At 33.5% G+C, this 26,286-nt stretch overlaps 2 protein-coding genes across 10 annotated transcripts in view; one reads left to right on the forward strand and one right to left on the reverse strand.

Moving 5' to 3' along the window:
- Nucleotides 1-279: 279 nt before the first annotated feature.
- LOC127713086 (CD320 antigen-like) overlaps nucleotides 280-26,286 on the reverse strand; it is a 38,636-nt gene continuing 12,629 nt past the window's right edge. For 2 of the 7 annotated variants that reach the window (XM_052219688.1, XM_052219687.1), the window contains exons 2-6: nucleotides 11,614-11,700; nucleotides 7,836-7,946; nucleotides 4,963-6,171; nucleotides 1,953-2,046; nucleotides 280-562 (exon numbers count right to left, since the gene is read on the reverse strand). In XM_052219688.1, coding sequence (XP_052075648.1) covers nucleotides 418-562; nucleotides 1,953-2,046; nucleotides 4,963-5,983 — 1,260 coding nt within the window. In that variant the 5' untranslated portion in view covers nucleotides 5,984-6,171; nucleotides 7,836-7,946; nucleotides 11,614-11,700 and the 3' untranslated portion in view covers nucleotides 280-417. Of the gene's footprint in view, nucleotides 563-1,952; nucleotides 2,047-4,962; nucleotides 6,172-7,835; nucleotides 7,947-11,613; nucleotides 11,701-12,774; nucleotides 12,844-25,610; nucleotides 25,780-26,286 lie in introns of those variants that run through there. The other 5 variants (XM_052219686.1, XM_052219689.1, XM_052219685.1 and 2 more) reach the window with 5 other exon arrangements.
- On the forward strand, nucleotides 12,845-25,499 carry LOC127713085 (uncharacterized). Of its 3 annotated transcripts, XR_007987455.1 has the most exons (4): nucleotides 12,845-14,259; nucleotides 14,854-16,005; nucleotides 20,795-24,805; nucleotides 25,400-25,499. XR_007987455.1 is itself a non-coding variant. In XM_052219681.1 (3 exons), exons 2-3 carry the CDS (start codon nucleotides 14,988-14,990, stop codon nucleotides 23,188-23,190), a joined length of 3,414 nt encoding a protein of 1,137 aa, XP_052075641.1. In that variant the 5' UTR covers nucleotides 12,845-14,259; nucleotides 14,854-14,987; the 3' UTR covers nucleotides 23,191-25,393. The 3 variants fall into 3 exon arrangements, 2 of the variants coding, with proteins under 2 accessions (XP_052075641.1, XP_052075644.1); XM_052219681.1 differs by lacking the exon at nucleotides 25,400-25,499 and having other exon boundaries at nucleotides 20,795-25,393; XM_052219684.1 differs by lacking the exon at nucleotides 25,400-25,499 and having other exon boundaries at nucleotides 14,854-20,935.

A 26,286-nucleotide genomic window follows, 5' to 3' on the forward strand; every position in this document is an offset into this window, starting at 1 on the left:
TACTGCTATGCATGGATCACCCGCAATGCAAATTCACACCCAGTAAAACTTAAACTTAATTATTTAGGTACTCAACTCTACCTGATTCATTTCGGTCAGACGAAAAAACGACACATCACAATTCAAATTAGCCTAAGTACCTCAGTTAATGTAAAACTGTTGTGAAGCTGTGTAATGTACGACTTTTTCATGATATTATTGTTACAGAAGTAAAATCAGACTGGAAATGGAAAAAGGAAAAAAAGAAGTGTTATTAATATTTAACTGAAACCACTGATATAAGAGTAAAACAATTTAATGTGTAAACATCAATATTGTTCAGCTCATTTTACATGTATTTGGTAACGAATTTTATTTTAATGTCAACAAAATTTAATGATTTGGCACGTGATAATTTATAATACTAGCTGATAGAGATCAATGGTAATGTTGTAATGTGTTGAAAGACGAAGTTTCAATGATTCCTCCATTATATTTAGGTTTTGTTTTCTTTGGTACAATGTCGGGGTGAACCATATCCATACTGGTTATACTGCCAAATTCTTTTTTCCTTGTTCTTTTCCTAAAAAGTAAATAAATAAATTTTACATTGAATATGTGTTCATGGACTGATATGTTTAATGATTTATTTATCGCATTAGATTTAAAACATTTGCATATTTGATATACCTAAGGAAAATTAATTTTACTTATTTGATCATATATCCAAATGAAGAATATATTACCAGTATACAATTATGCTTTCTTCACAAAAAACCGCCGACACATGGATCGAAAAAAGTGATGATAAAATCTCTTTCAAAACTATTCAATAATTGTATTACGATTAATTCTATCATGGGTTTAAAATAACCTACACCAACTCAATATATCAAGCCTTCAGTAATTCATACCAAATGTTTATATTTAGAGTATGTTTGCATCTTGTTGAATCTATATCATTTTCTTTTTTTTTTTCAGAGCATGCATCATGTTGGTACATTGATCGAAATTAAACATTAATCATTATTATTCTATTTATATGTTATATTATTTAAATATTTATATTCAATGCACATTTGATTTTGCTGGGGTGGTCTGGTCTATTTAACTGAAACCATTTTTATTGTATTTATGATTTGTAAGTATTACACGATAACAAAGCAAGTAAATCATTCGAAAAAAATAATAATATGCTACAACCATAAGGGAACTGTGTATGATTCAAGCCAAAAATTAACAGTTTTATCTTATTGTTGTGATCTCTTATCTATTTCCCGCATGACGAGATACTCTCGTATCACACTGCACGGAGTGGGATACGAAAAAATGATACGACAAGCATAGGTTGCCGTACGGTCTTAGAAAATAAGCAAAACCCATTACTACATCTATCAGTAAAATACGATAAAGTATGAAAACATATACTCTGTTAACTGGCAATATTCAGTTAATAATTGATTTTTTTAAAAATCAGTCAATGTTCTAACCACATGTAGTACATTTGTTAGTACGTAACGGAAAAGTAAAAAGAAAATTTGGTAAGTGTAGTTTGTATCGTTTGAACCGTTATAGGGTTAAAATTTGTTTTGACAAAGTTGTTGATAACTAAAAATCTTTAACCACAGACAGATCCTTAATCAAGATGTAGCCGTTATCGCTTATTTAAGGACTCCGTGGTCTTACTATAGGGTGTGTACATTAAATGTCATCGAGAATGACCTGCAACTAATTTTTAAAGGATGCATAATACACCAACATTTGGCTCGTACTTTTTTTGATAAATACGTGTAGTGTCTTCTATTGTTAAAACCATTACTTGTTTAACAAACGTCATGACAACCAACAAAGGACATGTGATCCCAAGTGTATGGGTACAAAAATACCTTGTTAATTTTGTCACAAAACTTTCGCATTAACATGTAATACTTATTATGTGATTATACCAATAAAATCTGAATGTTGCATCTTACCTGACGTAATGCCTATATAGTATATACAAAGTCGTCATGGCAATCAAAATAATGACAACTATGATGGCAATAACCCAATAAGGAAAGGCTGTATCTGAAATGCAAACAAAACTGTTGGAAATAAAATGTAGACTTAAATGTAAATAATTTCTATGAAAATCAAGTTTTAAAATCAATTAGGTAAACTTACTTTACCAGTTTGATACATTACACTGAATGTTTGAGTCAGAATTTAATCATTTAGACTAAAAAAACTTATTAAGCAATTATAAACCCGACAGAAAGGAAGAGTTTTATAAAATTTTCTTTTCATAAAATGCAAACAACACATTATTAATTTCTTGCGTCCGAAGCTCTTTCCAGGATTTACCTTCATCAGGAACGCTCAAAGCCGATTATTTGAAAGCAAAGGATGTATAAGAAGCGGAACAGTTGAAGAGCTGTATGACCAAAAAGGACCTAAAAAAATAGCCAAATCAAACTAAGGTCAACTTTGCCTGTGGGAGTTGAAACCTTATATATAAAAAAGAAGATGTGGTATGATTGCCAATGAGACAACTCTCCACAAGAGACCAAATGACACAGAAATTAGTTTCTTATAATTTCAAAATTTATTAACGGACAGTTTTAAAAGGTTTTTTATAAAGCATACTGAGCTGATGATACCCTCGTAACCGAAAATCCACCAGCAGAGGTATCGACCCAGTGCTGGAGATATATCTTTAAAAGTATAACGTCAGTAACCGTTATGTTTAATGAAAGCTAACCCATATCTTGATTGTTCGATGTAATGTTGTATATCAATATTATTGGAACCTAGCGGATAAGTTTCTTTCAAATCTTAATCGACAAAGATCGCAAGATTTCCTGCCGAATGTCGCTAGTTTCTAAGAGTAGGACAATTAAAACTGCTCGCCTAGATATCCCCATGGTAAAGGAAAGTAGTGTTAATCACCAACAAGTAAACAAAGGACAAAATTTATTGTGCCTATAAGTCAATATTAGAACATTTGTCTTTATGCTCCAAAATCAAATCATTACTTAATAATAACGGGTGGTTTAGTGCATTCAATGGTTTTGGTTTGTTTTGCTATATTTTTATTTTTCTGTGTAGTGTTGTGTTGACTGTTGGTGAGGTTTGTTTTGCTAGATCTTTATTTTTCTGTGTAGTGTTGTGTTGACTGTTGGTGAGGTTTGTTTTACTAGATCTTTATTTTTCTGTGTAGTCTTGTGTTGACTGTTGGTGAGGCTAGTTTTGCTACATCTTTATTTTTCTGTGTAGTGTTGTGTTGACAGTTGGTGAGGTTTGTTTTGCTAGATCTTTATTTTTCTGTGTAGTGTTGTGTTGACTGTTAGTGAGGTTTGTTTTGTTAGATCTTTAGTTTTCTGTGTAGTGTTGGGTTGACTGTTGGTGAGGTTTGTTTTGCTAGATCTTTAGTTTTCTGTGTAGTGTTGTGTTGACTATTGATGAGGTTCGTTATGCTAGATCTTTAGTTTTCTTTGTAGTGTTTTGTTGACTGTTGGTGAGGTTTGTTTTGCTAGATCTTTATTTTTCTGTGTAGTGTTGTGTTGACCGTTGGGGAGGTTTGTTTTGCTAGATCTTTATTTTTCTGTGTAGTGTTGTGTTGACTGTTGATGAGGTTTGTTTAACTAGATCTTTTTTTTTTCTGTGTAGTGTTGTGTTGACTGTTGGTGAGGTTTGTTTAACTAGATCTTTTTTTTTCTGTTTAGTGTTGTGTTGACTATTGGTGAAATTTGTTTTGCTAGATCTTTATTTTTCTGTGTAGTGTTGTGTTGACTATTGGTGAAGTTTGTTTTGCTAGATCTTTATTTTTCTGTGTAGTGTTGTGTTGACTGTTGGTGAGGTTTGTTCTGCTAGATCTTTAGTTTTCTGTGTAGTGTTGTGTTGATTGTTGGTGAGGTTTGTATTGCTAGATCTTCATTTTTCTGTGTAGTGTTGTGTTGACTGTTGGTGAGATTTGTTTTGCTAGATCTTTATTTTTCTGTGTAGTGTTGTGTTGACTGTTGTTTGACTTTATGCGGTTTTTTTTTTGTCCTAAATTTTAATATTTATATACGCATTTCAATTATGTTTAATTTTCTTTTCAAATTTCCTTGTTTTTAGGATTCGTGGTCAGAATAAGGAACATGTAAATGACATAACTAAGCACGTGTTCTTTTTAATATCGATCACTTGAAGTAGAAGGATAGCTACATTTGCTGCTTATTTCACAGTGTGTTCTTCTGTTGTTCTGTTGTACCACTTTCTGTGGTAAGGGGGTTAATGGTCCAAGTCGGTATCATCACTGTTGTTCATAATTATATCCTTGGTGTCTCGTATTAGATGTTTCACATTTTGTCATGCCGGGGTCCATTATATTTTACTATAAGGTACGATATTCGCACACTGTTAATGGTCGTACGGTGACCTAAAGTTTCTTACATCCACGCCATTTGGTCTCTGGTGGATAGCTAGTTGTCTCTTTCGCAATCATACCACATCTTCTCATTTTTATATCAATAGTTGTTCAGGATACCTTTTTAACAATAGTTTTCGAACAATTTTTCCTCAAATGTTTTGATATCACATTTCTAAAATTCGTCATACACACTTTGGTCTCATTTGTAATCATACCCAATCACCTAATTTATATCAAAATAGAGTTGTGTCTTTATATATGTATTTGTTGCTTTTCCAAGCAACTGTCATCAAAGACATTATTCAGCTTCCATCCTCAGATATTGTGCTAAATGACTCCTCAATTTATGGAAAAGTAAACAGTATTTTTGTATTCATTTTTTTTTCAGCACACTTAAGTTATCGTAAAAAATTAATAAAAAGAGCAAGTACAAGGCAAACGATAGTTCAAAAAGGCAAGAGGCAAGCACCTGAGACCAACGCCTATTTTTGCGTGGGCTGATGTTGCCTATTTTTCCTGTGTTCTGAAGACAGCTAAAATCTCATAAGGGATAAGTATCGTCTTTTTGTTTAAAAAGTATATGCACTTACCATTATGTTTTTTATCTTCCGGAATGGTAATTTCAAATGAAGGGGTTGTTTTTATTGTTGGATGTTCTGTACTGCTTGATGTACTCTCAAACAGATCTTTTAATGTCGATGTTCTGTACTGCTCAGATGTTGTCAAGGAAACTAAAATGAATTTTACGTCCCTTGATGAAAATTTGTTTGCCGCTAATGTCGTATACAATAAAGTATGTAAACTTGGTTCCGCTGCCGGGATCCACGAAATATCTTCTGAAGCATGAACTGATATTGTTGGATGTTCTGTACTGCTTGGTGTACTCTCAAACAGATCTTTTAATGTCGATGTTCTGTACTGTTCAAATGTTGTCAAGGAAACTAAAATGGATTTTACGTCCCTTGATGAAAATTTGTTTGCCGCTAATGTCGTATACAATGAAGTATGTAAACTTGGTTCCGCTGCCGGGATCAACGAAATATCTTCTGAAGCATGGAGAAATGATTTTGGTGGTACCATTGTTGATGTATACATTACAGGCGTTGAGGTTACTGACTGCAAAGGTTTAGACGAGAACATTGTTGAGGAATTAACAAACAGGAGAAAGTGACTATTTGTTGTTATATCAAGTTCAGAGGCTTCAAAATGCACAGTTTTGCTAGCAGAGATATCCATCGAAGAAGCTATAAAGTTCGACTTGATATGAGTTTGTATAGTTGTTTGTTTGTCTATATTTGATGATATGATATCTGATAACTGGCTAAAAGTGGTTGTTGGTTGCAAAGTTGACAAAGATATTAATGACGTCAGACGTTTACTGGGCCGTACATCTGATTCTGGAGGTAACGTAAATGCTGTGGATTGTGTTGCATAAAGCTCCAAATAAGAATACATTCTACTTGCAGTATGGCTAGTTATTGTTGTAGTGATATAGGTTGAAAATGAATCAGTCAATTGAGTTGTTTGCTTCAAACTTGATGGATAATTGATTGATTCAAATATAAAAGATGACGAATATAGTTTTTCATATACGTCGGTAGATGTAAGCATTTGTGTTGACTGATGATTCAATATTTGACTAGGTATATATGTTGTGACCGTTGAAGCTAGTAGAGCATCCAAAACAGATGATCGTGACAGCACAGCAGACACTGATGAAGGACATTTAGCTTTATTATCAACACATTTTCCTGCTTCACATCGATAGAGTCCTTCGGGACAAGGTTGAACAAATTCGCCTGTAATTAGTATGAAATAATATGTACTCTAACATGTATTTGTTAACATTGTAGTTTTTAGATGGATGCAAAATATTGCACATATTGAATGATTGAAAACATAACATAAACGTTTAATTCGGACTGCAGTGCGAACAACAAGTGTCTTTTGAATAGTCTTGATCAAGTTCTCTCGAAACCCAAATGACTTCACAACTTAATTAATAGATATAAGAAGATGTGGTATGAGTGCCAATGAGACAACTCTCCATCCAAGTCACAATTTGTAAAAGTAAACCATTATAGGTCAGAGTATGGCCTTCAACACGGAGCATTGGCTCACACCGAACAGCAAGCTATAAAGGGCCCCAAAATGACTAGCGTAAAACAATTCAAACTGGAAAACTAACGAAAGTCACAAGGCATAAATAGCTTAAGCTAGGGTTGGCAAACATTGTTTTGAAAATTTTTTGTTCAATGCCCTTTAATTTCGTAATTGATTTGGCCTGACAAATGTTTTGATGGGTCACACTAAACATGTCTGGCGACCTACATTAATAGCCTGGTATCGTTGGTAAGCTTTTGTAAGTGCTAACACATGATTGGTTGTTTGTTTTTGTGGAAAATATTTCATGCATATAAAGATGAAACAAATTTACAGTTTATATAAAATGTAGTTTCTGCAATGTTTCCTAATTAAGATTAAGGGCAGACATTTTGGTCTGCCATTGAATACGCGGATATGTTGGATACGAGATAAAATTTTGCCTTGCAACGAATTCCTCATGGAGTTGTTGTAAGGATTCCTTAACGTATAGATAGCATGCCTCTTTACCTACAATAGTTATCGGATTAAATAGTAGCACATGAATATTAGCTACTTTTTTCTAGAAAAAAAGCAGTTTTAGTAAAATGATTGTTCTATTCATGAAACTCTTGACTTACCAGTGAAGACACATTTGAGAAGATAGAAATTTTTAAGCATATAATTATAATAAGCGCAATTCGTGTATGTGACATGAACATTTAATCATCATCGACTTTGAATGGAAGCTGAAGAATGAACACTAAAGATTCAGGTTAGAAGAGCGCAATTATGTGTTTACATTTTACCCCAAGATGGTACTCAGAATAGAATCCTGTACGGCTTCCGATTGGATGATACAGGATTGGAATTACTTTTAATCGAAAGCTTATCCAATTAGGTTTAAAAAATCCAGAAAATCAAATTCACATTTTACAAAGAATAGAAAATATCTCCCATTTCTGCACGTCGGAGCCATTAAAAATATGCCTTGTTCATTAAGCGAAAAAAAAATAGACGATTTTTTTCAACTGTATTTTAAGTCAATTTTTGCCGCATGACCATATATATTTTTTTGGTTGTTATGCAACACTGGCATTTCTAGTAACAGGAACTGCTACTCGTTTTTTCCTGGTGTGTGTAGTCTTTGAGAAATAAAATACGGAACACCACTGGTACCCTATGGAAAATGAATTACGAATAATTGCGCTCTTGTAACCTTCACAACACAGGCGACACGTGGTACATATGGGAAATATTGCTGATATCTGATTTACTATTTATAAAACTATTCTAAACATTTTATCTGTAGACTCGAAGATGTTGTTGATTTAGAACGACTTTTGTGGCGGGCGATTGAATTCATAAAATATATATTTACAGTTAAGTTCATCAGAATAATCCGAACATTCAAAGTTATCGTCGCATCTGGCTCTGGCTGGAATACACTGCCCATTGGTACACTGGAACTGGTCAGCATCACATGATTCAACTGTCAATATAGAAAATCTCAAAAACAAATATTTAGTTTGAAGATAATGCGTGAGATATAAATGTTTACTTACACTGTAGAAATGGTTTTTATAATTTGAGCACATTTCTAATGTGTTTAGATCTTACCAGTTTACGTATTCTGTTCAAATCAGAAACGTATATAATCTTGAACAAGGTAGATTTCATATGTATGTTAACTCTATAGATGTGTCTGATGCCAATGGACATGCACATCCAGTTAATTCTTCAAATTTGAGTATACACAAAGCAAATGCAATCTTTACTTAACTGTTTCTATAGGCATTCGTTTTACTTTGAATACCACAAGTATATATATTACATGGATAGGAATAGTACAAAGAGACAGTAACATCTAACCACGATTAAAGACCTAAACACTAAGTCTTCTGCAGCATAATATGTTTAGACCATGAACACGTGTGTATTAAACGAAAAAAAAAAAAACATGTTTTGCGCTAGAACACGAAAATCAAACAAACGGTGTGTTGGAGAATGTATTTCAAACTTAAACCATTTTTAGAGTGGATGAATAAATAATATCTTGAATAATGCTTGTACAAAAAAAATCCCGGTAAAACAAATTGTTGTGTTGATACCTGCTTGAAAAGTTTTTCACGTTTGTTGAAGGCCATACGGTGACCTATACCTGTTAACTTCTACGTCATTTGGTCTCTAGTGAAGAGTAAAGTTGTCTCATTGGCAATCATACCAGATCTTCTTATTTTCATAATTACATGTATAACATATATTTGTTATGGTTCCCGTATGTGTTGCATCATCTTAAAATTGCATCTAGTTAGATAGAATATGTAATATTTTGTCTTGCATGTCTTTGTGTGAAAAATTGTTTGTTTTTGCAAAAGACGGTAATTTGTATATACACTTATTTACTTATGTGAAAATAGTTACAAAACTTTAAAATGTAGTTGTCTAAGAATATGTTAGTCATACTATAGTATCCATACTGATTTAACTGCATTCAAGCCTAAGTACGTGTACTCGTTGTGAAAAAAACGGGATGTGTTTGATTCAATCCCAAGCATGACTAAAGATTAAACAAGTGTTTGCATTTTTCAGGAAAGCACGTAGTTTTTAAGAGTACGTTCAAAGACTGGTCAGCTGCCAGTCAGAAAAAATGTGTCCGCACTAAGTGCAATATCTGCAAGCGTACTTTTACCTTGTGATCTACCTATGGAAGACTAAGAGAAACAAAAAGCGAACCAAATAGTAACTGCAACGCATGTCTGTGTCGTTGTAATATGATCGTAAAAATTGTATGGACATAAAGCGCATTAACACTTCCAACTATGTGTGTTATCCTAATAAACTGTATCGCTATGTGGGAATCTGCGATACGTGACCCGAGAATCTGCGACACTTGACCCGAGAATCTGCGACACTTGAACTATTGACCTCATACAACAGACAAGATTAACAAGTCGGATTTGTTCGAAAAGAGAAATAAAGATTCCTCTTAAACTGCGTAAAAAGGCTTGATTCACGCAGTCAATATTAGTAACTGAAAAATTCACGTTTACTAACGGCAAAATATAAAGGAAAATAAAGAATAAGTTTGTTTATGAACCACAGTGAACCGCATCCAGTTTTGAATTAAACAGTAAACAATATACATTAACCATGCTAACTATTAATTCACACCATGCTAAAGACACCAGATGGTTCTGCAGATATCATTCTATCGTAAATATAAATAGAGATTTTTATACACATAGATGCAATCATTATACTGTTTCAAAAGTTTGCCTTTCAAGCAAAAAAAAAAAATGCAAGTGATAAAACTGTTCTGATTAAAACATTTTTGTCGGTTTTCACAGGTGTTTACCTAAGGCATACAGTTCGTAATATTAAATAACTCTCCACATTCAATAACACAGTTGTACATTGTAAGGCCAATTTCTCCTGAATTTATTTCACGCCAGGGTCATTTTCAAAAAGTCCTCAATTACAGTATGATAGCTTCATGTGCATGCTATGAAGTGATCAAAGTATTTTCGAACAGGTAACAACAATTAAAAATGCATTATGATTTGTCATTAACGCAATTACATTAGATTTTTATCTAACATTTGCGATATTGTATCAAAACAACAACTTTCGGATTTTTACCCTGCGATTGAAAGAAATACAGCAGAAATGTGGTCCTATCTTTTTCTTTTATTTAGTACATGTAAAGGAAGCCATGATGCAGTCAAATTAAAATATTCAGATCTGTCGATGTTAATTTTTTTCAATAGTACTTTTTAAAAAAAAAAAAAGAACAAAGTCCTGTTTACATTTACAAATGTAACTATTTCTACGTTTCATCTGGTATTTCAAAACATACACTGTATTTAACAGCTTGTTAATTTCAACTGATAATACATGTATAACAGTCATTACCGAAAAAGAACAAATAATGATTATACATTAAACTGTACTGTGAGTATTCATGCATTTATAGTTTACTTTTACAATGTGACTTGGATGGAGAGTTGTCCCATTGGCACTCATACCACATCTTCTTATATCTATTTAAACATTCACAAAAACATAAGGATTAGTCAAAAACTGTAACTATTGATACATAATGGACGGCGGGAATTGGGTACCCGACATGCCTTTTAAACTATTGATACATAATGGACGGGGGAATTGAGTACCCGACATGCCTTTTAAACTATTGATACATTATGGACGGTAGGAATTGGGTACCCGACATGCCTGTTAAACTATTGATACATAATGGACGGTAAGAATTGGGTACCCGACATGCCTGTTAAACTATTGATACATAATGGACGGCGGGAATTGGGTACCCGACATGCCTTTTAAACTATTGATACATAATGGACGGCGGGAATTGGATACCCGATATGCCTTTTAAACTATTGATACATAATGGACGGTAGGAATTGGGTACCCGAAATGCCTGTTAAACTATTGATACATAATGGACGGTAAGAATTGGGTACCCGACATGCCTGTTAAACTATTGATACATAATGGACGGAGGAATTGGGTACCCGACATGCCTGTTAAACTATTGATACATAATGGACGGCGGGAATTGGATACCCGATATGCCTTTTAAACTATTGATACATAATGGACGGCGGGAATTGGGTACCCGACATGCCTTTTAAACTACTGATACATAATGGACGGTATTAAGAGGGTATCTGACATGCCTGTTAAACTATTGATACATAATGGACGGTAAGAATTGGGTACCCGACATGCCTGTTAAACTATTGATACAGAATAGACGGTGGGAATTGGGTACCCGACATGCCTGTTAAACTATTGATACATAATGGACAGTGGGAATTGGGTACCCGGCATGCTTGTTAAACTATTGATACATAATGGACGGTTGGAATCGGGAACCCCACATGCCTGTTAGTGATATTTTTTTTTTTCGTTTGTCGCTAACATTATAGAAAAGGGGGAGGAGCATTTTCCGCTTTACGGTTAAGGTCAATCTCATCCTCGTTGTTATTTTGAAATGTTAAGCTATAACTTTACATGTTTGTCTCGTTTACGCTTAATCGTGATAATGCTGTGTGTCTTACAACTGTAAAAAAACATTGCATTTCTATTTGAAGATCAGTGATCTATATGAGGAAAGTATGTATTTTACTTACTAGGTATTCAGTAGTTGTAAATACAAAAACACAGAAGTGGAATATCTGTCTTTCCTTCATGAACTCTGATCGTTAACGTCTTAACTCCTAAAATAAAAGTTCAACAATACTCCGGTTTTTCTTTTAGAAAATAACAAAAACACTTTTTTTTTCAAATATTAATTCTATCTTAAAAGAATAAAACATCCATATCACCAAGATCAAAATCGCTCAGCAACATGACAGCTCTTCATGTAGGTAATATGTATGGTTCTATCTAATTCTCGTTAACGTGTTTGATAACGCTTATACCTCATTTATTTTTCGTAGAATTGAAAGACAGAAGAATGTTAAATGTTTTGCTCTATAGTTTGGTGACCTTGGTTACATGAATTGAGAGTTGAAATCGGGGTTAGAATTTGACATTTCAAGGTCTTAATGGTACCACTTAAAATAACATACATAATAATATCATGTATATACAACATAACCGATGTGAATTAAGAAATGCATGTTTATTTAAATGCGGTCAGTACAGATGTAAGTGGAATACTTTACGTCTTGAATTTTGAGATGCTGGAAACATTTAGAGCTGTGATCATTAAATGTTGAAGCATGTTCATATTAACATATTTGATGCATATTTCAGATAAAATAAACTATAATTAATTCTATTACTGAATTTAACATGTGAAAGTACAAGTGAAACTCGTCTAATTAGCGGATAAGATTATAATAAACATGTGTGCCAAGCAAAGGCAATGAAAGTCAGAGAACATAAAAAAAATGTATTTTTTCCTCTGCACAATTCGTCATCCAGTGTTCTAGAAATTTATTTGATTTTTTTTTGTGGTTGTGAAATGTCTTTATACATCATCACTCAAAACTGTTCACTGTTTTACCTTCAGTTTCCTATATACATGTAAAAACTATAGGATATAGAACTTAATAAATATATTTGCCAACTATTAAATAAGATTGAAACTACTTAATTGCATTGCAAGTCACGAATTTTCAATAACAACAAAGTTAAAAAGCATTTTACGTTCATTTTTAAAAGGTTGAATTTTTCAACTAATTTAAAAAAAAAAAAAATTAGTTTCCTACCACAATACAGTAAATACCTTTTAGTGTGATCATACATTACGGTAATCATTAAACTATTATAAAACAGATACTTACGAATAAATGAAATCTACGCACATCTAAATCACGTTTATAATCCGACATGATACAAGGTTTTGTCTAGGTGTGACAGTGAAAATTTAAGTGCAACTTCATGCCTCAACAGCTGCATTCTAACTTTAATAATTTAAAGAAATTTGTATATTTGTTTCAAATTATTATGTTTTATATATGAACTTTTTAGTATGAAAATCTGTTATACAATATTTATGAATCAGTATAATTTAAAGTAAATTATATTATCTCATTACTTAATACTATTAGCCACGGAAATTAACTTTTATAATCTTTAGCAATTTATCTAAAGACACAGGACAATAGATATAAATAAGTTTTATCTGGACAAAGTGATATTATGTAATCTTGGGTCATTTACTTATTTACGAATCTCAATAATCCGTTTTATGTCAAGAAAAGTTAAGGTGATATTTTTGTTAGCGTCCCCCTATATGACATGGGGCCAGCTAAAGGATATTTTTTAATTAAACCTTTTGTTAGCTTTCAAAGTAAACCTTGTCGAACCTCACCTGAAAACTAAGCAGGAAACTTTGTTAATAAGCGTCAGTGTTGGTCAGTTTCATTCCAACCAGCACTGAATAAAGTTGTATTCTTAAAAGCTTGTTTTCATTACAGGTGAGTGTTCAATATTTTTTAGTATTTTTCATAGGATATTTTAGTTTATTCAAATACAAAGTTACTTAGATTCAAAATCATTAATTGAGCATTTTTATAGTTGAATTAATCCTTTGTTTAATTCAAATGTTTGGTCAAGTTACAAAGTCTTGGTGTCCATTCGTTGAAGTGTTCAAATGTCTTTTCTGGTTTAGGTCTCAGATGAAGCCTCATCATTCTTAGTCAGTTTACATGTTTTTACATTTTAATACTTAAATGTCGAGTCATTGTCAGACTATATATTTTTGTACTCTAAATCAAAAAGGTCTTAAGTTTGAAGTTGAAATGTTTTGTATATATTTTAAAGAGTCATTGTCCAAGTTAATATTTTTATGTGTTAGCTTTGATCGTCAAAGAATTAACTTTCCCAAGCGTCCATGGTGTGCAAAGTGAATAAACACTTTCAAAAGTGTCGAGTCAGTCTAGTTTGATTTTTGTAAATACGTTCATTGTTTTTATAGATGTTATTAATTTTGAGAAATTAATAGACGCGTTCCAGAAAAGAGTTTTACTCATTCATTAGAAGTATTACGCATTAAAGTTATGACCAATGTAAATACGTTAATTTGTTTAATTGATATATTACGCTTTCTTTTGTAATGTCTGTGCGACACATATCGAGACTCTATTTTCTTTGTCTGTATTAGTTTCATAACTATACTCAGTTAATTGAATCATGGCACGTTATAGTGTATGTTTACCTTTTTGGTCTTTGGTTGTAGCATATTGAATTATCTCCCATTATTTGAATTCGCATTCTTCGCAACAAAAACAAAGATGTTGAATTGTGCACATATCAGGCATTTCCAGGTATAACAAAGAGAAAACTATTATTATTTCAAGTCCATATGTTATGGCAAATTGCATACATCAAATGATTATATTCTATTATGTGTAAATTTAGTGATAAATGAAAATTAAGGGAAAAGGGGGGTGTTCAGACATGATTAACTTTGGGACATTAGATAACCCTTTGTGATTCTAGTTTAAAGAACATGTATATAGCAAGTTCCTTTTATTTTAATTATTTCACAAGGCAATGTCATTAAATAGTTTGCCCTATTGATTTTATTACAATTTATTGTGTGTTTTAAAGTCTGGTTAATTGTTTTGAAAAGAGACATTGCTCATATGTTTTATCTAAGCACTCCATAACATCCAGGCACCATTATTCTAATAATAGATTACGTGAGCTAGTTTTCCCCCTTCTTGATTAAAGTGAACATGTTTTGGGGTGTTTTTATTATGTTACAGTGGGGTAACTGATGATTGGTTAATTAAAGACAAGACGCTTATATATGATGTTATGTATGTTTATATGTTGAATATTATGTATTGTATAACAGTTTCATTCCAACCAGCACTGAATAAAGTTGTATTCTTAAAAGCTTGTTTTCATTACAGTCTCGCAAGCAGCAGAACATCAGCAAACATACAAACAAGAACATCATCACTACATTCAGTTGTCATTACCCCCAGAAAGCACCCAAAACCTCGTTCACAGCTTGGTGGAGCCCTGAAATTTCCCGTCTCTACTGATGCCAGGGAGTGCAGACTCAAAGAAGAAAGGATCAACGCCTTTGAACTTCTACCCAAATACAAGGTCATTTGCAGCCACTAGTGAAGATACAGCACCAACAGAAGACGAGCCAAATCATATAGGTTTGATAAGCAATTCAGGCAATGAATCCGATGAACAAAATTTAATTAATCTAGATTCACCAGATAATATTGATGTAATAGTACATGTTCAACAGGATGAAATTCTAAATAATCAACCAATAGTAGCTGTTAACGATAACATAGAACCAGAAAATCTTATAAACAATATAGAAACAAATACTGATTTAGATATAATGGCATCTGGAGGTGTTTCCCTTCCGAAATTCTATGATGAATTTAACAACATACCTGTAGAATGGTGGTATTTATTTGAATCTTTCAAAATATACCACAATTTACAAGACGATAGAGCACTTGCTTCGCTAGCATTCAATTTTGATGGACAAGCTAAGATTTGGCTTCAATCACTTGCTCCAGAAGTCAGAAATGATATGGCAACACTTAAAGCAGCATTCTTGCTTAGATTTTCAAACAACAAATCAAATAAATTAATATACAAACTACAACAGTTACCTGGAGAAAATGGTAATGATTACTTAACAAGAGTTCAAAGACTTGCTATGAATACCGAATTAGGAGAGAGCACAATTGTTGAACTTGCCTTAAATGGACTTCTTCCACATTTAAAGGCATCAGTGACTCAAAGTGACCCAAAAACATATAATGAATTAAGGCAAGCCATAGACATAGCTATAAATGTGACAGAATGCCATAACCACAGCATACCGTCGACAAAAAGTAACAATGTACCACAGGTACCAGCAACAACAGAGAATCCTGCAACTGCTTCCAGCTCTAATGACATTAATTCTTTACTTTCTTCTTTTATAGATTCAATGAAGACAGTTGTTAGGCAAGAAGTTATGGCTTTAACTCCAAACAGGGATAACAGAGAAGAAAGACAGTTCTCACAAGTGCCATGCAGAGGTTGCGGTAAGTCATGTCGTACAAGAAGGCAATGTCCTGCATACAATGTTAGATGTTTTAGTTGTGATAATATAGGTCACTACAAAGAGGTGTGTGAGCAAAACGAAAGAAAAAAACAACAAAATCAAAATAACAGGTATAGAAGACCACAACAAAACTTTCAACAAAGAGGATCAAACTTTAATCAAGGTCATATGAACAATCAAAACCAACAATCTCACAACAACTACACACAAAATTACAGAGGTTAGGGATACGCGCCTATCCAGAAATTGGGTAGGCATTTCTCAGGGGAAAAGAAGGGACATGCCAAGAGACATACAAACAACTCCCCTATTCCTAAAAAGTCAACAAGTTTAAGAGTGAAGAAGAAGAAAACTCCAGGAGTTTTTCAATTAGTAACTTTAAACGTAAATAAAATTCAAATTGAAGTTTACGGCAAAAGTATAAGTTGCTTAGTTGACACTGGGGCAGCTATAAGCTGTTGTTCTAAAAACTTACTTAACTTCTTGGGAATAGGCAAAGATAAGTTACAAAATTCAAACTTAAAAGATGCTATGGGAGTTGGTGGTAATGTCCTTCCTATTTTAGGTGTGATATCTCTTCCTTTAGTCATTGGCAATAATTCTTATTGGAATGATTTTTATGTTTTTGAAAATGTACAGCAGAATATATTACTAGGCAATGACTTTCTTCATCCCAACAAGGTAGATATTTTGAATTCAGTTGGATCTGTTTTCTTTCCTGACAAAGAAAACAACACAATCAATACTCTAGAGTTGAATTCAGGGCTGGCTAGAACTGTTAGTGGAACAACAATTCCACCTTTTCACCAGGCTGACATACCTGTTACTATCTCAAATGTGCGAAATCAGGTTGCTCTTTTAGAACCCTTGCCTTCTCTTCCAGAAAAGTCACTTGCAGGAGCAAAATGTTGTGTTTCCCTATATGAAACAAACAAGTCTATTCTTAGAGTCATGAACCCTACTAAAGATGCAATTTATCTTCCTGCCAATTATGTAGTTGCTTCTGTGTCTGCAGTGCAACCTGAAATGGTACTACCAATGTCCACTTCTTGTAACCAGTCCCCACCCAAAATACCAACACAAAATGAGAAATGTGAAGAAGAGTATTTAGACTTTGACTTAAATAATGCTGACCTTAGTTCGGAACAAAAGCAACTTTTGAAATGCTTTCTCAATAGAAATCGTCAAGTTTTTGCCAAGGATTTAAGTGAATTAGGTCATACCCACCTGTATAACCATGTCATAGATACAGGTAATGCCTTGCCAATCAAAAAGCGCTTTTATAGACAGTCACCACAGGTTTTGGCAGATATGAATAGACAGATTGATCAAATGTTAGAGTATGGTATTATAGAAGAGTCAGATAGTGAATGGCAAAGCCCAGTGGTCATGTGTAAAAAGAAATCAGGGGAATTAAGGTTCTGCGTAGACTATAGAGCCGTAAATAAGATCAGTCGCCCAAAATTTTTTCCGTTACCACGGCTAGAAGATGTATTTGATGCAATTGGCCAAGCAGACGCCAACATTTTTAGTACGCTGGACCTCTTGTCAGGATATTGGCAATGTGGCCTTGACCCTGAAACAGCACATAAAGCAGCCTTTGTCACCCCTAGTGGAGTATATCAGTGGAAACGTTTACCATTTGGTTTGGCTTCAGCCCCATCCTCTTTTCAACACTTGTTGACTCAGGTTCTAAGAAACCTAAACTACAAAATTGCCCTTGTTTATGTAGACGACATTTTGATATTTAGCAAGTCCTTTGAGGAACATTTGAAACATCTCCAGTTGGTTTTTGATAGGCTCATTTCTGCAGGTCTTACTCTCAAGCCCAGCAAATGTCTTTTTGCTCGTCCCGAGGTGATCTATCTTGGTCATAAGATTTCAAAAAAAGGAGTTCAGGCAGATATTTCCAAAGTAGAAGCTGTGGAGTCATTTCCTGTCCCGAAAACTGAAAAGAATGTTCGGTCCTTTCTTGGCCTAACAAACTATTACAGGAAGTTCATAAAAGGGTATAGTCACATTGCAACTCCACTAAATAGACTCCTCAGAAAAGATGTTCCATTTGAATGGTCAGAAAAGTGCCAAAAGGCATTTGACCAACTCAAACAATCTCTCTGCTCATCACCTATATTGGCTTATCCTAATATGTCAAGACCATTTATTCTCACTACTGATGCCAGCGGCTCAGCTATTGCTTACATATTAGGTCAATTGGACTCTGAAGGTCGAGAAAGAGTGATTGCATATGGAGGTCGTTCTTTGTCTGAAGGTGAAAAGGCCTGGCCAATTAGTGAATTGGAATGTCTTGCTGTTCTTGAAGGAATCAAGACCTATCATGTTTACTTGGCAAACAGTCATTTCAAAGTCTATACTGATCACCATTCACTCAAGTGGTTAAGTTCTATCAAGCAGTCAACAGGTCGTTTAGCAAGATGGTCAGTTCTATTGCAAGGTTATAGTTTTGATATCTGTTATCGGGAAGGCAATAAAAATGGAAATGCTGATGGTCTGTCTAGAAGAGAATACTCTGTTTCTCAGTCCTCTTTAGAGCCTGAAGACGCTATCCCCTCTGTAGATGTAAACCTAGTTTCAGTTGAACAAGAAACAAATGAACATTTACAAGTAACTTTTCTGTACAATTCTTGTAATTCACCAACCCCAACTATCATGGAAATCACCACTGGCAATGGCACAGAACAACCAGTTCCAAGCACTAATGAAAAACACCCAGAACAAATTACTGAAGTTATACCAGAGAATGTTGGTGAATCCCAAAAGGAATGTCACGATTTCAAACACATTTATGCTTATCTTGAAACAGGTGTCCTTCCAGAAGATAAAAAGTTGGCAACAAAAGTTTTCTTAGAAGCTAGTCAATATGCCTTGCTAGATGGTATCTTGTTCCATTTCTATCAACCAAGAACAAGAGGTAGAAAAAAAGATATCTTTGTTAGACAACTTGCTTGTCCTCGTCAGTTTCGAAATGACCTTCTTAAATCTTATCATGAGTTGGGACACTTTGGCTTTGACAGAACTTATCTTGCTATCAAACAAAAGTACTTCTTTCCTGGAATGTATCAAGCAGTCGCAGATTTCATTCGTGGTTGTGATTCCTGTCAGAGAGCAAAGCCACATGCTCATGCTAAAAGAGTTCCTTTAACTCCCATGCCTATTCTGGACACTTTTTCACGATGGCACATTGATCTAATTGGTCCCTTCAAAGAGACAAAATTGGGTCATAAATATATCCTTATTGTGGTTTGTGCTTTTAGTAAATGGACAGAGGCCTTTCCAGTTAGGTCAGAAACTGCTGCAGACATTGCAGAAGTTCTTCACAAAGAAATATTCTCTCGTTATGGAAGTTGTTCTAGTTTGGTCTCAGATCGTGGTCAAGGGTTCATGAGTAAGCTTGTGGCAGCGGTTACACAAATTTACAATGTGAAACACTATTTCACAAGTTCTTACCATCCACAGACAAATTCTGTCGCTGAACGCACCAACAAAACAGTTATTCAATGCTTGAAAACTATCGTAGATGAAAATCAGTCAAATTGGGCTGAACTTCTTCCTGGAATACTCATGGCTTTTCGAATGTCTCCTTCAGCATCCTCAGAATTTTCTCCTTATCACTTACTCTTTGGCAAAGAAATGAACTTACCAGTAGACACTACTCTTCTTCCAAAAACTGACTTAAACAAAAACCTGAAGTTCCACATTGAAAATATTCTTGATTGTCTGAAGATAGCCAAAAGATGTGCAACTGACAATCTTCAATACTCACAGGAGAGGCAAAAGTCACATTATGACAAGAATACTGCATTGCCACAGTTTGAAATACAGGACCTTGTCCTTATTCACAATCCAAAAGTTCCAGTTGGCCTATCTTCTAAGCTTCATAGGAAAAACGATGGTCCTTTCTACATAGTTGCAAAAGGACCTCACCACACATTCAAGTTGCGTCGTTGTGAAGACAATAAGCTGTTAAAAAGCATGATAAATTCAAACAGATTGAAGAAATACATTCCCCCAGATCATCGCCCAGATCAAAACGCTCCTCCCCCAGATGAACCCCGCCCAGACCCCCGAAGAACAGATCAACCAAATTTTCAAGAACCAGAGCCCAATCCAGATCCAAGTCAAAATAGTCAAACCAATATACAAGATAGTGATGAACCAGTTGAAGACAATTCAAAACAATTTTATGACATTGAAAAACTTCTACAACGTAGAAAGTACAAGGGTGAACCTCAGTTCTTAGTCAAGTGGGTTGGTTTCAAGGAAAAAACATGGGAACCAGAACAGAATCTTCCCATTCAATTAGTTCGTCAGTTCCTGGCGACCAAAACTCAAGGAGGTAAAAGAAGAAAAAGGTCCATTAGGGACGCTGGTCTACAGGACCCAACAGTTTAGATAGTCATGTTAAAGTCAGACTTCTAGGTCAGTCAACTCATCCATTGAGTTCATTATAGCCAAAATTGTTCAGTTCTTTCAATTCGATTGTATTTTCAAAATACATGCATATGATAAATTCATATAAAATGATAATACTCCATAGTAAAATTGTATTTCTCTAATGCACCCTAATTATCTACACATGGACTTGGCATAATTTAGACTCATCTACTCTAGATATTCTTCAATCTTTTGTTTCTGTGTGGTGTTTGTCAAAATTATGAGGTTTCTCATGTAAATAGTGCTACGAGGGAAGAGCTCTCCCTTAACCGACTCACACTACACATCTCTTTACATTCTTTCTTTGTTTTCTTTAGGTGCTTTGAGTTATGCCACAGTTTTTTCATGGATTCTCTTGGTTGGCATATATGCCGTAAATGCAGATGGAGAAGTACAGATGCACCGCATCAACTATGGAGTAACTTTTGCTAAGGAAGCAAACATTGTTTTCGGTAGTGAAAATTGGCTTCACACTTTTGAGATACCTCTTCCACACAAGATATCGTCAGTCCAGTTCCCAAGATGTGATATAGTGCATCAAAATTGTCATATTCTCAATCAAGTAATTTCACAGCTATCAGCTGTCCGAACAGGAGTCACAGCAAATATTAATAACACTATAGATGTTATTCATAGATTAGTTAAGAAAGCAGATTTCAACTTAGATACCCGTTCCCAGAGTAGAAGCAAAAGAGGGCTTTTTGATTTTATAGGATCTATTTCTCGTTCTTTATTTGGAACAGCTACAGTAAAAGATGTCCAAAAGCTAGCAAGACATATCAATATATTGGCTGAAAGAAACAATAAGTTCGCAAAAGCAATGTCACACCATGATGAAGAGTTATCATCATTCATGACAAATACTGACAGTCGTTTCAGTAACATGATGCGTGGTATTCAGAAAAATTATGACAGCATCCAAAATGTAACTTTTGAAACTGCAAAATTTGTTGCTCACTTTGAAGACGTTAGTCTTAAGTTATCCAACCTGTTTATTGATCAAATGAATGATAGTTCTGTAATTACAAAATATTTAGAGGAATTGAACATTGGAATTCATGAAATGGTGAAAGGCAAATTATCCCCCTTTCTTATTTCACCCTATATACTTAATAATGCTATTAAGCACATTAAACTTATTCTTAGTGACAAGTTTAAAGGTTTTTATCTTCTAAACTCAGATCCTGCATATTATTACTCAGAATGTAGCATGTTGTTTGCCAGAAAACATTCAACTTTGTATTTAACCTTAAAGTTTCCTATATCTACTTTTGCTTTTCCACTGTATTTATACAAGATAACTTCATATCCAGTTCCTGTAAATGTTACAAGTACCCATGCAACCCAGATATTAGATTTACCAGAATATTTTGTCGTTACACATAATAATCAATATTATGCATCACTGTCTTTTGATAAGTTGAGATCTTGTTCTGGAACAAACACATTATATTGTTCTCATAGTTTACCTCTAGTATCAGCTGTCAAAACTAATTGTATATCGTCATTATATTTCAACTCAAAATCAGATATTCACAAACAATGTGATTTTAGATTTCTGTTAAACACAATACAACCTTCAATCGAACAAATTTTTGATAACACACTTTTAGTTTATAAAACAAACACACTCGCATTTGAGTGTCAAAACAAACACAGCATTGTGAAAGGCTGTCATTTTTGCTTTATTCACATTCCATGCAGATGTTCATTATCTACTGACTCAATTTTTGTTCCGAAAAAAATAGAACATTGTCAAAATAATACAGACACTATTACTGTATTACATCCAGTGAATCTTGCACTTATTCAACATTTCTTTTCACACGAAACATACAATTCTATTTTAGGAGATACTGTTTTTACTAAACCCATAAATATAGACATTCCGAAAATACATATTTTTAACCACACATTTTCAAACATTTTGGCACAGGATAAGATTTTACACCTCAGTTTAAAAAGAATTGCAAAGGCAACACAAAAAGAACGTACAGTATTTACGTCACTGTCTGAACCCCTTCTTGATGGTAAAATTACAGTAGACAATTCATGGCTTGATCTCAGTACAATTCTTGCTATTGCAGCATTGGGTCTGTCATCCATTTTAGCAATCGTATGCTTCACACTTGTCAACAAAGTTCGCATCCTCACAGCCACAGTACTTCTTTTACAAAAGATTCCACAGGCACAAAGTACCTCTATTGCGTCAATAATTCCAACATTTATTTACAAACAAATTTCAAAAACTACAACTCCAAGTACCATTGAAAACATTTTTAACACTCAGTGCAATCCATGGCCTTTTGTTATATTATCCATAATAACTACAACCACATTAACAATTTTTACAGTCTATTTTTACAAAAGGTCTACAAACAACAATCATACAAAAGTCGTTCTCGAAATCACAAATGGATTATCACGCATCACCATACCAATAGTCAAGTTATCACTTTGTCCTACAGATTGGGACATAAAGGTACCAGATACTATTACCAACATGAGAATTTCTGGATTTTTCATTACAAGGTTACATGCAGACTGGCATGATTTTTGTATTCGTGGGACCAATACAAAACACGAAATCCCACTACCTAAATACATTTCAATCAACCCATACACTGCGAGAAAAATACGAAAAATATTAAACACACCATTCTTTTGCCATATTTTGCTCACGCATCACAACCATTTTATGATATTGAAATAGGAAATATAATTTATTTAATCCTGTATGCAACAGAACAATGCCTTTTTGTATTTTTCATGACTTATGGTAAACTCTCAAAATAGCTTGTGTAAAATGTCTTTCTTACAAAAAGGGGAAAATAATTATTTTTAATTTTGGATTTATCTACAATTTTATTTTTCTTCGGGGTCGAAGAAATTTTCGACCGGGTGGGAAATATGTGACAGTGAAAATTTAAGTGCAACTTCATGCCTCAACAGCTGCATTCTAACTTTAATAATTTAAAGAAATTTGTATATTTGTTTCAAATTATTATGTTTTATATATGAACTTTTTAGTATGAAAATCTGTTATACAATATTTATGAATCAGTATAATTTAAAGTAAATTATATTATCTCATTACTTAATACTATTAGCCACGGAAATTAACTTTTATAATCTTTAGCAATTTATCTAAAGACACAGGACAATAGATATAAATAAGTTTTATCTGGACAAAGTGATATTATGTAATCTTGGGTCATTTACTTATTTACGAATCTCAATAATCCGTTTTATGTCAAGAAAAGTTAAGGTGATATTTTTGTTAGCGTCCCCCTATATGACATGGGGCCAGCTAAAGGATATTTTTTAATTAAACCTTTTGTTAGCTTTCAAAGTAAACCTTGTCGAACCTCACCTGAAAACTAAGCAGGAAACTTTGTTAATAAGCGTCAGTGTTGGTCAGTTTCATTCCAACCAGCACTGAATAAAGTTGTATTCTTAAAAGCTTGTTTTCATTACAGGTGAGTGTTCAATATTTTTTAGTATTTTTCATAGGATATTTTAGTTTATTCAAATACAAAGTTACTTAGATTCAAAATCATTAATTGAGCATTTTTATAGTTGAATTAATCCTTTGTTTAATTCAAATGTTTGGTCAAGTTACAAAGTCTTGGTGTCCATTCGTTGAAGTGTTCAAATGTCTTTTCTGGTTTAGGTCTCAGATGAAGCCTCATCATTCTTAGTCAGTTTACATGTTTTTACATTTTAATACTTAAATGTCGAGTCATTGTCAGACTATATATTTTTGTACTCTAAATCAAAAAGGTCTTAAGTTTGAAGTTGAAATGTTTTGTATATATTTTAAAGAGTCATTGTCCAAGTTAATATTTTTATGTGTTAGCTTTGATCGTCAAAGAATTAACTTTCCCAAGCGTCCATGGTGTGCAAAGTGAATAAACACTTTCAAAAGTGTCGAGTCAGTCTAGTTTGATTTTTGTAAATACGTTCATTGTTTTTATAGATGTTATTAATTTTGAGAAATTAATAGACGCGTTCCAGAAAAGAGTTTTACTCATTCATTAGAAGTATTACGCATTAAAGTTATGACCAATGTAAATACGTTAATTTGTTTAATTGATATATTACGCTTTCTTTTGTAATGTCTGTGCGACACATATCGAGACTCTATTTTCTTTGTCTGTATTAGTTTCATAACTATACTCAGTTAATTGAATCATGGCACGTTATAGTGTATGTTTACCTTTTTGGTCTTTGGTTGTAGCATATTGAATTATCTCCCATTATTTGAATTCGCATTCTTCGCAACAAAAACAAAGATGTTGAATTGTGCACATATCAGGCATTTCCAGGTATAACAAAGAGAAAACTATTATTATTTCAAGTCCATATGTTATGGCAAATTGCATACATCAAATGATTATATTCTATTATGTGTAAATTTAGTGATAAATGAAAATTAAGGGAAAAGGGGGGTGTTCAGACATGATTAACTTTGGGACATTAGATAACCCTTTGTGATTCTAGTTTAAAGAACATGTATATAGCAAGTTCCTTTTATTTTAATTATTTCACAAGGCAATGTCATTAAATAGTTTGCCCTATTGATTTTATTACAATTTATTGTGTGTTTTAAAGTCTGGTTAATTGTTTTGAAAAGAGACATTGCTCATATGTTTTATCTAAGCACTCCATAACATCCAGGCACCATTATTCTAATAATAGATTACGTGAGCTAGTTTTCCCCCTTCTTGATTAAAGTGAACATGTTTTGGGGTGTTTTTATTATGTTACAGTGGGGTAACTGATGATTGGTTAATTAAAGACAAGACGCTTATATATGATGTTATGTATGTTTATATGTTGAATATTATGTATTGTATAACAGTTTCATTCCAACCAGCACTGAATAAAGTTGTATTCTTAAAAGCTTGTTTTCATTACAGTCTCGCAAGCAGCAGAACATCAGCAAACATACAAACAAGAACATCATCACTACATTCAGTTGTCATTACCCCCAGAAAGCACCCAAAACCTCGTTCACATAGGTTTTAAAAGTTAAGACATAATTCAGTTTAAATTGAATTTCTCATAGATTCAAATACATCATCAGTCATTTGTGGAAGACACGTTTTCAAATAAGGTAAGGTGTATTACCTGTTGTGTTATTCCAAATATCATTCCACAAATACATTCATGAATCAGATATTTATCATAATATATTAAACATGCACACCTGTCCAGTACAAGACCGTGTGGACTTTTGTTTGTCTGAAGGATAGTAAACTTCAATGACGAAATACGGTTTATCGCGGATTCAGTGCATTAATTTAACGTAGGAGGTTTTTCGTTGATAGTAAATGTAAGCTTTTTTTCTGTTAAGAGTAGCATAAAGAAAAATACCTAAAACATGATGTTATCCGTCATACACACGTATCAAATATATAGATATTAGAAGATGTGGTATGAGTGCCAATGAGACAACTCTCCATCCAAGTCACAATTTGTAAAAGTAAACCATTATAGGTCAAAGTCTGAGGTCAAAGTACGGCCTTCAACACGGAGCCTTGGCTCACACCGAACAGCAAGCTATAAAGGGCCCCAAAATTGACTAGTGTAAAACCATTCAAACAGGAAAACCAACGGAAAAATATGTTTATAATAGCATTTAGTATGTTACATGTAGCAAAATGATTCAGTGCCGCATAATAGAAACTACGTTAAATTCAATATGTTCATGCTTACTGTTGAATACAACTGAACAGCGGCAAGATTACTACTCAAAACTTCAAATCTTTTATATTGGAGAATACAATACGATATATATTTGGGT

The sequence above is a fragment of the Mytilus californianus genome, unplaced genomic scaffold (genome assembly GCF_021869535.1).
Source record: "Mytilus californianus isolate M0D057914Y unplaced genomic scaffold, xbMytCali1.0.p SCAF_8, whole genome shotgun sequence".
Lineage (NCBI taxonomy): Eukaryota > Metazoa > Mollusca > Bivalvia > Mytilida > Mytilidae > Mytilus > Mytilus californianus.

Coding starts and splice junctions, on each gene's coding strand:
- LOC127713085 (XM_052219681.1), top strand. CDS start 14,988: ATGCCAGGGAGTGCAGACTCAAAGAAGAAAGGATCAACGCCTTTGAAC. Junction 16,006..20,794: donor AGTGCCATGCAGAGGTTGCG/GTAAGTCATGTC, acceptor TGTTTTCTTTAG/GTGCTTTGAGTTATGCCACA.